The sequence below is a fragment of the Rhinopithecus roxellana genome, chromosome 9 (assembly GCF_007565055.1).
Source record: "Rhinopithecus roxellana isolate Shanxi Qingling chromosome 9, ASM756505v1, whole genome shotgun sequence".
In the NCBI taxonomy this organism is placed as follows: Eukaryota; Metazoa; Chordata; class Mammalia; order Primates; family Cercopithecidae; genus Rhinopithecus; species Rhinopithecus roxellana.
In genome coordinates, this window is record NC_044557.1 from 55,959,712 (window position 1) to 55,971,654 (window position 11,943).

The 11,943-nt window shown below is 39.6% G+C and overlaps 1 protein-coding gene across 1 annotated transcript in view; it reads right to left on the bottom strand.

The window, feature by feature from the left end:
• RUNX1T1 (RUNX1 partner transcriptional co-repressor 1) overlaps positions 1-11,561 on the bottom strand; it is a 141,395-nt gene extending 129,834 nt beyond the window's left edge. The window contains 3 exon segments of the mRNA XM_010353343.2: positions 11,123-11,179; positions 11,182-11,265; positions 11,441-11,561. Coding sequence (XP_010351645.2) covers positions 11,123-11,179; positions 11,182-11,265; positions 11,441-11,561 — 262 coding nt within the window.
• Between the last annotated feature and the right edge of the window lie 382 nt (positions 11,562-11,943).

Below are 11,943 nucleotides of genomic sequence, written 5' to 3' on the forward strand. Positions count from 1 at the left end.
ATCACACACCGGGGCCTATCACAGGGTGGGGGGCTATGGGAGGGATAGCATTAGGAGAAATACCTAATGTAGATGACAGGTTGATGGGTGCCATGGCACATGTATACCTATGTAACAAACCTGCGTGTTCTGCACATATATCCCAGAACTTAAAGTATAATAAAAATAAAAATAAAAGATGGGGTGTTTCATTTGGAGCAGGAGGTGGGGATGGGGGTGGATTTTGCTTTTGTTTTATTGTATTTTTTTTAGTTGCCAAAACTTACAAGCCAAAATATAACAGCAATACATTGTGCATTCTATGACAAGAGAACACAATGAAAGCGACCAAGGTGGAAAGAGGTTGAGAAAAAAACCAACATGCTGTTGGAACCAAAGATTTCACTTTAGTCTCAGCAGTGAAATGTTTCAGGACGGTTTTAAGTAAATCACTTGAGTTCAAGAAATGAGCTCTCAATAACTATTTAACAAAGCATTAAAAAGTATCCCAACTGTTCCAGACTCCCACTTTCAAGGGGCTTACAAACCAGCAGAGAAGTCTGAATTGCATGGATGATAGCAGAGTTGAATGTGGTAAATTCTATCTTTGGGGAAGAAGGGTCATCAAAGTGTCACTAGAGGCTTAGGAGAGGACAAAGTGAGCCAAGCTTGGCTTCCCTGCAGAAAGAGCTTAGGTGTCCAAATGTGAAGCAACCCAGGGTCTTAGAGAAGGCTGAGAGAGAGAGGTCCAGGAAAGGCCTGGCAAAGCAGGGCGTCATTTGTCTTCAACATCCTCATATCCCCCAGTGTCCATCAGGGCTGGATTGTCTATTAAGGATTTGCTGAATAAAGAAGCAGCCAAAGAGAGACTACTGGGGTTTAGAGAAGAAAGTGAGGAACAGTTCTATAGTCATCAAGTCAGACGCCGAGAAAAAGCAACCCTTTACTGAAGGTTGTCCTTCACACGTATCATGTCATCCTCATGACCACACTATGAGGCCATGCCATTACTATCCAGATGAGAATTATTTCTACATGAAAAGGGTAGCTAAAGGAGATAAGTGGTAAAGCACTGGGGAGTTAGGTCTCTTCATCACTACACTCGACTGCCTTCTGGCAGGGAAGAGCAGCATCACCTCCCCCTGGAAGGGTCCAGAGGCCCAGACCAGTCAACCTGGGTGACACGAGCACAAGATTTGCAAAATGACTCAGAGTACCAAAGGATATACAGCAAAAAGGCTCCTTCCACCACTACTTCCTGGCCCTGCTTTCTTCCCTAATAGCAAGCACTATTGTCAGATTTTTGTATATACTTGCACAAGTAGAATTCTATGCATTTTTTTGTACAAATGTAGCATTCTGCAGACATTCTTCTGCTCCTTGCTTTGCTCATCTAATGATATATCTCAGGAAGAATTCTGTATCAACACACATAAATGTTTCATTCTTTAAAAAAAAATTTTTTTATGCTTAATAATTAGTCCTTATCAAGCATAATTCACTACCGAGGCAGAAAAGTCTTAAAAAGTCCAATTCCGGCAGATTTTAGAACAAAATCACAAACTCCAAATATGGTTAAAGTTCAAAACATAAAAAGAATTACCACCATGTTTTTAAATTAAATGTTATCAGACAAAACAAGATAAAGACCTTGAAATAATATTATCTTAATGAACTATATCCTGAAAGTCCTCACCCAGGTATATTTTTTTGTTGTTTCTTCCAATAACTAAAATCTCTCACATAGGGGACAACTAAGAGTGAGCAATAAGGATTTAATGCTCTTTAACATGTTAAAGAAATTCTTTTACTTTCCCAAAACAACTCTTCCATTTGAAAAAAAAAAAAAAAAAAGGATGGCTCAGCATATGATAGTTTTCAGTTTACTATCTGTTGATTGTAAAATGGACAGACATTTCTATTAAACTCAGTAGATTTTAATCATTTTTTGTTGTTTTCATTTAAAGTAGATTTGAAAAATATCATTGGGCCGGGGCGCAGTGGCTCACGCTTGTAATCCCAGCACTTTGGGAGGCCGAGGCAGGAGGATCACTAGGTCAGGAGATCGAGATCATCCTGGCTAACACGGTGAAACCCCGTCTCCACTAAAAAATACAAAAAACTAGCCAGGCGTGGTGGCAGGCGCCTGTAGACCCAGGTATTTGGGAGGCTGAGGCAGGAGAATGGCATGAACGTGGGAGGCGGAGCTTGCAGTGAACTGAGATCGCGCCACTACACTCCAGCCTGGGCCACAGGCGAGACTCCGCCTCAAAAAAGAAAAGAAAAATATCATTACATGAAAAAGTATTTGGTCTACAGACAGAGCTTGGGGTACTGAACAAATGAATCTAGGTTCAAAAGCACCTTTAAATAACTGCGCTCCCTCTTCCCACAAGAGGACTGAGCCCAAGTCTGAGGCCTGCTGGTTTACAAGCACTGCTTTCATCAGCTACTCCTTAACTCCATATGCTGTCATCTCTACCTTCTCTCCTTCTTACCATGTTAGGATTAAAAGATGTTTTATACATTATTCTACAAACAGAAGTCCAATGTTTGAAATGTATAAAGCAGGCTGCACTGGTCAAAGGGGAAGTTAAGGGTCCCAGAACCAGCCCACTTGACCACTTTGTATGCTCCTGCATGGCCCAAGGGCACCTGCAGAACAGAAACTCAAAGAACAGTTTGAAATCCATGGAAAGAGGCAAAACACATGAGGGAGCCAAGTCCTAAACTGGTAAATAACAGATCTTTTATGTAACAACCGCGTTTTAAGGAACACCCACCACTTGACAGCCCTGTCACCAGCTCCCAAAGGCAGCTGGGACCACCAGAAGCCCTGGGACCGAGGTCTGCAAATTCTGAGGCTCTTCTCTAGAAGCTGTGAATCTATGAGTCTGGGGTAGGGTAGCAAAGCTGCCTCTAAACAAACACCTGAAGTGATTCCCAGCTTCTGACAAGTTAAGAGCACTTGATACTAAATCCAGGCTGGTATTAATAACTTCCCCCCTCTAAATCCACTGCTCTATCCAAGTGCTAATTATTTTTCCTTTGCAATACCTCCTGCCCCTGCCTCTTCCTTCTCATCCCACAAACCCAACACTGGTCATCCTTCTGCAATATCTAAAACCTAAACTGCAGCAACAAGCTTCCTGCCTGGCCTTAGCGTCCAGGTTCTCCCCACCTCCAGTCCATCTGGCCCCTCACATTAGGACCAACTCTTTGCAAACACAACTGTTATTGGGTCCAGGGGTTCCCTTTGCCTAGCTTAATTTTTATTTTAACCTTGGTTTTATAAAGATCTATTTTACCATGGACTCCTCTGTTCAAAAGAAGTCCAGTTAGAAAATCAAATATATAAAGCAATTTCTTATAAAAGCAGAGCTATTCTGGTTTTATGGTGGTTAGGGGATGGAAGACCCTATGCCCAATCTGGGACCACTCCATGCCACTTCCCAACCCTGAGGCACTCCACAGGACACAGCTGAAAAATGTCTGGTGAATTCAGAAGTTGAAGCTTAAATCAAAATGGATATTCAAGACATTTATGATCTTTCTGCTCTCATTTCCCATTCATCACCCAAGGGCCCTTTTTGCTACAGCCACAGTATTAATTTATTCTCTCTCCACCCCTACCCCACCCCAATACTCCTCCAAAGGTCTTTTCCACATCTAGGCTTCTGCACTCCCTATTCCTACTGTATAACTTACTACAATCCTATTACAATAACTTTGTCTTGATGAATCCTACCTGTCTCAAGACAAGCCTAAATTCCAATTCACACCTGCCTCTAAAATCTCACTTGCTGTACCATTTAATTGGTAACTGATCAAGCTCCACCATCTCTGTAGCTATTTAATTTGTCCTGAATGAATTTATCATTCAGTGGAAACTTAGTCGACTACGTGCTTGTGTCTACACCTAGCACACAGCTTTATACATAGAAGACATTTACTAAATATTTATCCATGTACTTCAGATTCACTCCCAAGAGTAAACATTTTACTTTTCTATCAGATGCTGTGAAAGGTGTTTTTACCATGGCTACCAAAACAGCATGTGACTTTCTTTGTAAATAGTCAAATCAGGTTTAATGGGTTGTTCATTTTATTGCTCTTCACCTGTATTTTCCTCCAATATTTTATGCCTGCTCTCAAATCTCAAATCTTGAGCCAACTCAAATCTCAGGCACGTCAATGGAGACTGATTACATTAACTCTTTCTTTAGACATGAACTGACCTACTTAACTTTATTTAAACAAAAGGATGAGAATTCATTGTCCATATTTGTTTCTCATCAGATGTCAAATGTGGACCTCATTTCTAAATAAATCTAGCTGAAGCAGAGAATGAAAATGTGTGATAGGTGAGCAAAGAAGCTGTGGAGTAAAGGACACTCCTTGTGTGACACATGATAAAAGTTACAGAATCCTAACAGTCACTTAAAAAGAACACTTTCACAGGAAAGGAGGATTACTATGTCAGTCTGATAAACACCCAGTTCCAGTCCCAATATCATCTGCTGTTCTTCCCAGCTGTGTTTGCTCATCACTGTGTACATAACATATGCATAGACTCTGAAAATAAGCTATTAGTCGTCCATGACCTGTCTTACAGTTCACATGCCCCTGTACCTTTACCTTGAGGTTACGGAAAGGGGTGTAGTACTTCTAGTTTAAGCTAGTCTAATCAACTTCCCAAGATTGCATTTAAAGCACAGCTTGTATAATGCTTATAATCAGTGGGGATAACTTCCTAATTTCTGATTCTCCACTTGTCAACATTCATTTGAAATATTTTCCACAATACTGCTGTGCTATTTCCCTGGTACCATGATCTGTGCCAACCCTTTCAGGTACCATTATTGATCTGCTTTCCTAATATTAGGCTCTGGTCTCCTCACTAAGTGTTACTAGGTGGATTCTCCAAAAAGTCTAGTGGAAGAGTCCTCCCAGATACTCTTTATAATAACATCTCACAGCTAGTTCTCTCTCCTAGTGCTCTAATTATCTCATCACATGGCCATGTCTAGCTTATTACTGTTTGACACTGTTTCCCCTCATATTATCAGTGGCCACCCATTTCTTGAGCTTCTTTAGACAAATTACCATTACTGCTGCTAGTATTTTATCTAATATTTCTCTGACATAATATTCAACCCAATTAGTACCAACTAAGAGTTTGCTGTATATATACTCTTAAGACATTCTCCCGTGTGGCAAATAGCTTCAATTTGACTTCCCATTGAACTCTGAATACCAATGCAAAAATTTTCTACAACCTATGAAGCAACAGTGTTTCCTGTGGCATCCATTTCTAATGACAAATGAAAATATTACTTCTAAGCCAAACCAATCCCAGACATCTTAGTAAACAGTAAGTTTCCACTGTCATTTTGGATGATGAGGAAGTGCTCACCTTGATCAAACTAGAAGAATGCCAATAACTCTGAAGTTCAAAAGAAACCCTAGCCTGGGTTTACTATTTATAACCACCCAAATTAGAATCAAATCTCTAATAATGTCTATATTTTAATCACCTACAACAGTTTTACAAACTAAAGTACAAAATCAATAGGTAATAATTGAATTACTTAATTATTTTAGAAGCAATAGCAAACAATTTCTTCAGACAAACAGAATTTTTCAGTCTTTCTTGAGATCTGTTTCCTAGCCAGATGATAATGTGCCCAAGTTCAATAAAATAAGCTGCTACCAGGTTCTCTCCAAAAAATGGCTTCAAGAGGTCATTTTCTAAATTTCCCAAGTGGAGTGAGTCCAAACTTTGAGACCAGGGCTATGATGAATGCCTACTAACACAAGCAACCCCATCCACCTCAGCCTCCAGCCCCTCACTCCTATCCCCAGTCACTGAGTTCATCATCTTGTCCAGTAACTATGAGGGGAAAGCATAAAGGCAATTTTCCTTGGACAAGACCCAAACTCTTTAGTTCCCTCCTCACTACGTAAACAGATTTATTCCTACATAATTCACCTCTGAAAAAGGAATCATAAAAACTAAAATTTCAGACAATCATCTAAGATTTAGGATGGCTATGGAAATAATGGCTCCCTAGTCCATAATGGCTCTTCCTTATGATGGAGAAGACTGGAATGATAGTAACATTCCACACTGATCCCTTTCCCAATTAGATGAAGATTTATAGTGTCACCCACCCCAATTCCTGAATTTAAAAAAAAAAAAAAAAAGGAGAAATTTGCCTGAGGGTTGGAATGCACCCCAGGCCACCCAACAAGTCAGTGATTGAACTGGAAAGGGAACCTCAGTTTGCCTATTAGTCAAGCGACTGCACACAGACACCAGGTCCTTTTTTTTTTTTTTTTTTTTCTTCTTATATGGACAAAGCTTTACACTATGAAACTAGTTACAAACTCTTATTTTTCCAGGAGTAAAGGTGGTGTACAAGTCCTCTAACCTTAAGAGGTAACCAGGAAATTGAACCTGGCCAACTGGGAAATGCTGAGATCAAGATATAATGGAGTGACCAAGTAGGAAGGAACAAGACTCAAGAACTAAGGACTGGGCAGAAAATCACTCCAGCATACTGGATAAGTTCAACAACAACAACAACAACAACAACAACAACAACAAAAACAGATTAAATCCTCATGGCCTCAGTGCAGTGTAGAATTAAGGTATTCTGATGCGGGAACAGAATTTGGTAATAAAGAAGTCTGGATCAGGTGGTACAGAGGAATATAGACTGGCACACTCTGATTGAGCATCCAAGGATATGTCAGCTAGAAGCCAACTCTGATTCCTAAGTGGGGGTGAAGAGGGGATAACTGAAAGAAAGCAATGGATGAGTAGATACGGCCACTAAGGAGAATATGCAGCCAATTATTAAGAGAATAAGGTCCTAAGTAATTACTGAAGCTCAGGCACAAAGTAGGTCATTAATTTGGGGAATACAAAGAAACCTCAATTTTCTAAATTTGGGTGAAAGATCAAGCTAGAAGAGTAACTATGGCAAGAGTCTCAGAGCAATGGGCTGGGGTTCTTTGAAAGTAAGAAAGTGAAATACTGGTTAATCATTTACTTAAAAATCAGTGATGAGAATGTATGTGAAGGTTGGTTAAGGCCAAGCTCACAGTAGGTCTCTAGTATCTATCAATTCCTCTCCTCTCTCCCAAGACCAACAACTAAGTAGCAGCCCTCAAGAGCCCTGAGCACACTTAGAAGTGGTCTGTGCCCCAGGTGTTAAAAGATTAATGAACCCAGTCAATCACATTCCCCAAGGCACTTAGAGGTGCTTAGATTGCTAGAGACACAACGGGAAAACTTCACATATCTGTCCTCTGCATTCCTCTTCTACAAGATCTATATTCTAAAGGCCCTATTCATCCAAATAGTGATTTGCTTTAGAGGCCTTGATCAATATGAAACCTACCAAAACAAATGTCTGCTTTACTCCTTCCTGCATTACTTTATAAAGGTAATCACAATTTGAACTATTAAAGCAGATGATTTTAAGTTGGTATCTCTTGGTCATTGAAAATATTAACAGTTGTAGGCAACACTGACAGTTTTAAACTTTTTTGAACAAGCAGGTCTCACACTTTAAACATCAACCATGGGGCATTACTTAAGACCAGTAGTTCTGATGTAAGAGCCTGGACGTGATTTCACCAAGTATGAACATTCCGAAAAGAGGCACAGGCATCTCCCCTGTTGGTGTCATGTAAGGTACTGTGGCTTCAAAAACAACCCTCATTAGAAGATCACATCCCAAGTGAAGGGATTATATCTGTGAATAAACTTTTTGTACAGATATGTGATTCAGCATCTTTTCTTAAAAGTGTCAGAGTCTGGTGCTATATTAGAGGAAACAGCCACATGATGCCCAGCTCTCTTTAAGATATGCCAGCACAACATGCCATACTGAACTGTTCTTTGGGCTTGAAATTGGAAACTGCCTTCCTTAAAAGCAGTCTTCTTTGGTTGGTTCCATACATGTAATTGCCAATACTCACATTCAACATTGTTCTTCAAACTACCTCTTCTTTTGAGTTGGTGTTTTAGAAGAAACATTGCATTTGTTAATATCAAACATGCTAAGGTGTCACTATGCCTGCCTTCCCCCTTTATTCGTTCTTGAAATGTTTTGAGTTTATCTGTGACGAGTGTGTATAGCAATTCACATGTGAAGCCACAAACTTAGCTAATTGATCCTCAGCAGTGATCAGGTCTCACCCCAGGCAAATTACTATAGCCACAAGTCCACCAAACTGCAATCCAAGGTTGAGTCAATATTGAACCTTATCCAAATTTCACCAGTCTTCCTTCTAGTTTAATTCTCTCTGTTCATGTTTTATATGGATAGCGTTGTCATTCACTTTCTTGTTATAAGGACACAGTATTACTTTTATTATGATTATTTAAGACATCTTAAGAGTTTCCTTTTTAATTAAAATTAGATGATTTTAAAAGAACATGTCTTTCCTAGCAATGTCACTAGTAAAATGCAGTCCAATTTTTCTCTACGTGGTGCTTTCCCTGTCCATAAAACTTATTTGATTAGCAGTACTATAGAAGCTAAAGCTTTTGTATGCAGGCACTCAAGCATAATTTAATCATTTTATTTAAGCATGGAAAAGATTATTCTGAAAGCCCTGTTAGGAAAATATCCCTGATTAGTTTAAACTTACATTTGCAGGTATATTAAAGGTGAAATAAATCTCAGAATGCTCAGTATGCAAGGAACAGTGTTAACTTTGTTGCAATAGTCCAGCAGTAAGTTAAAAATTGTAGTATTAGAGAATGTAAGGAATAACTATCTGATTTTCAATACATGTATTTAAGCAGGTTATTTTAAAATAAATTTTATTTTGTGTGAACCCTTTTTTATTACCAGGATTTTCACCTATGGAAACCTCTTTTATAGTCAAACAAGATGAGATCTTAATTGCATACTACCATTTATCTGCTGAGGATAAAAGTGCCAACAAATGAAAATGCACATTAAGCAAGAGATTGTCAGAATATAAATTTTTTTTATTTTTTTGTTTTTAAATAACCCACTCACGTTAACAAAAGACTGCAGTAGCTTCCAAATTATAGGTTGTTATTTTTAGTGGAAGTAGTTCAATATTCATATTGGAGCAGATGTAGCAGTTTAACAAAACAGCTCTTCAAATCCTGCACAAATTGAAAACAGGAAAACTGATTGCATTTTCTCTTATCACTTTCCTTTTCTGAATTGACACTTTTGGCCTTCTGAAAATTTACACATGGCTTTCATCTCAACAGCACCTGCTGATCAAATAGAAACCTAACATTTTCATGAAAATGGTATAAAGGACTAGTTTTGTTCTAAACACTGTACACAGCATCAGTTGCCTACTTGATGACAACAATTGCCATGTATAAGTCATAGTCATAATAGATTTATATTTTCATAAATTTCTTTAACATAAAAATACGTTAAGTCCCTTCTGGTTTTTTTTTTTTTTTTTTTCATATTCACTCTCTGTGTAGTTCAAATTTCTTGGACTCAACGCCTGCCTAATACTTAGTTTTGTTATTTAAAGACTATGCAAAATGTGTGAAAGGGTAAATTACACCAAGATAACAAATACTTAGTATTTATCTGCCTTTGCTTGAAATACACATATTTATCTATATAAGTTATTGTCTATGCATGCACATGAGTGTAAAATACATACATCTCACTTTGTATTCCACCTAGTAAAAGAAAACTGGAAACAAAAAGTCAGAGTCAGACCCTATTTTTGAAGGGACATTACACATTATTTTATGAGATATAGATTTAGCAGGTGCCTGTCTGTTTCAGTACTCCAGATTGGAAAAGAACGAATGTCACTCATGCAACAAACTGGTCACCTAAATAGTGACCGACCACTCACTGTAAATAACTCCAGGTAAAGGTAAATCTTGAAAATGGGCATCCTTCTATATAAAATATGCAAGATCAATGGCTAGCATGCTTTTCAGATTTTTAAACACGCTCCACATATTTCTGTGTAACACCCAATTCTGGGTAAAATTTAAGATGTTCCTAAGACATGCTATCCGTTAGCTTCTTAGCCAAAAGAGCTCTATCCTTTCTGAAAGATTCCAGGCTGTCCTTTCCCATTTTGTCTGGGTGATAAGGTAACCTGAAGGCAGAAATGACATACAGTAATATATGTGCCACTCTGGCCAGTTGGTCTGTGAATTTCAGTGTTTCATCATGCTCACTGAGGCAACAGCAAACCTGAAATGTCAATATGTTCAGTCAATGGAAGTAAAATAATGGGACTCTATTGTCTTACCCAATCGATCTGCTGCTGTCAACAAGGAAACATGCCTCCCTGGCTTTAAACAAATTTTAATTAGGCTTTTAGTTACTGGATCATATCTATCTATCTATCTATGAAAACACCTATCTTGACAATGTGTAAGAGGCAAAACAATCACTTTTTCCACTTTTCTTCATTTTAAGAACCTTCTAAAGTTGATATTATAATGTTTCAAATACTTGTGAGTCAATAAGACATGTTTTCTCCTTTTTTTAAACTAGCTCCAACCAAAAGATTTCATGGTTCATATCAAAAATACAAATCTACCTAACAGACTTGGAGTGATTTTTTTCTCCTCTAGCCTGAGTTGAACCATACTATAAAATCAACTAATTCCATATTAAAAGTAGGCTGCATTTGCTTTTCTTACTCATTCAAGTACCGTTAGCATCAATTCATCACTCATTTAAAACAAGTCACACAAAACCAAACATTAATGATCAACCCCAAAGCCTTTACCCTCTTTTCTCAGTTCATCAATCCTAAACGCAAGGGGTAAATGAAACTCCTGTTAAAATCAGGGAGGTACATGATGCTGAGAAGGGTAGGGGGTTGTCAGGGGAGAGGAAATAAGACATTTTAAGTCATCCAAATTGCACCAAAGTTCTCTAGCCCTTCCTTCCACCAAAAGAGAGAGTCTCACCTTAAAATAAAAACGAACTAATCAAGTTGTTAAGCAGTTTTGTCTCTCCCTTCTTCATCTAAAGGCTTCAGCGTCCAGTCAATAAATAATCTATTGTTCCCCCTTTATCGAGTCTCTTTAAACCTATTCAGACTGGCAAAACTAAACCCAATTAAAGATAAGGCCCTCCGGTATTCTCACCTCGGTGAGTCCTGTCTGGGTAGCAGAGGTGATGGGAGATAGCGTCAAGGCCAGGGTAGATGCCTCCTCCTCACCCCACACAACAAAAGGCAGATTTCTCTTTCTCACTCTGCTAATCTTTAAATGTAAATTCTCTCCGCCAGCTAAGAGGAGCGACAGATAACATGTTACATCTTCACTTCTCCTGGTCTTATCGACTTCTGAATCATTTGGAAAGAGAGAGAGGGAGAGAGAAAAGCCGCCTCCCCACGCCCCCCTTCCTCCTGGCCACCCCTCCTTCCTCCCTGCTCGCCTCCCTCCCCTGTTCACGGAGATTACCTTCTGGCAAAGGAGCGCGGGAGAGCGGCCGCGGCCGAGGCGGCACCCAGACCGCGGCTTTGTATTCATTAAACACACATTGGAGCTTATCAGAAGTAAAAGGCTTGTCAGGATGGCACATTGTGTGTGAGTGAGTGTGTGAGCGCAGGAGGGAGAGGAGAGAAGCCAACGTGCATCAGGGTGATTACAATATCAGCAGGGCCCAGATGGAGGCAGGAAAATAAACATAGGGTGCGTGTGAGACGGAGCGGGAGAGGGAGGAAAAGTGGGAGAGGGAGAGAGAGAGAGGAGAGAGAAAGGGACAGGCAGGAGGGAAGGAGAGACACAGGCAGGAGGGAAGGAGGGATGGAGGGGGCGGGGGCTCAGACCCCAGGATGGGGCCAGAAAGTGGGGAAGAGCTACCCTAAGGCTGTCTGGGAATGAGAGACAGGCTAGGAGTCGCCTGCATGCCCAAATCTGCCCCTACCACCCAAAAAAGGGAGGAATCCAGCAAACTGTATTTC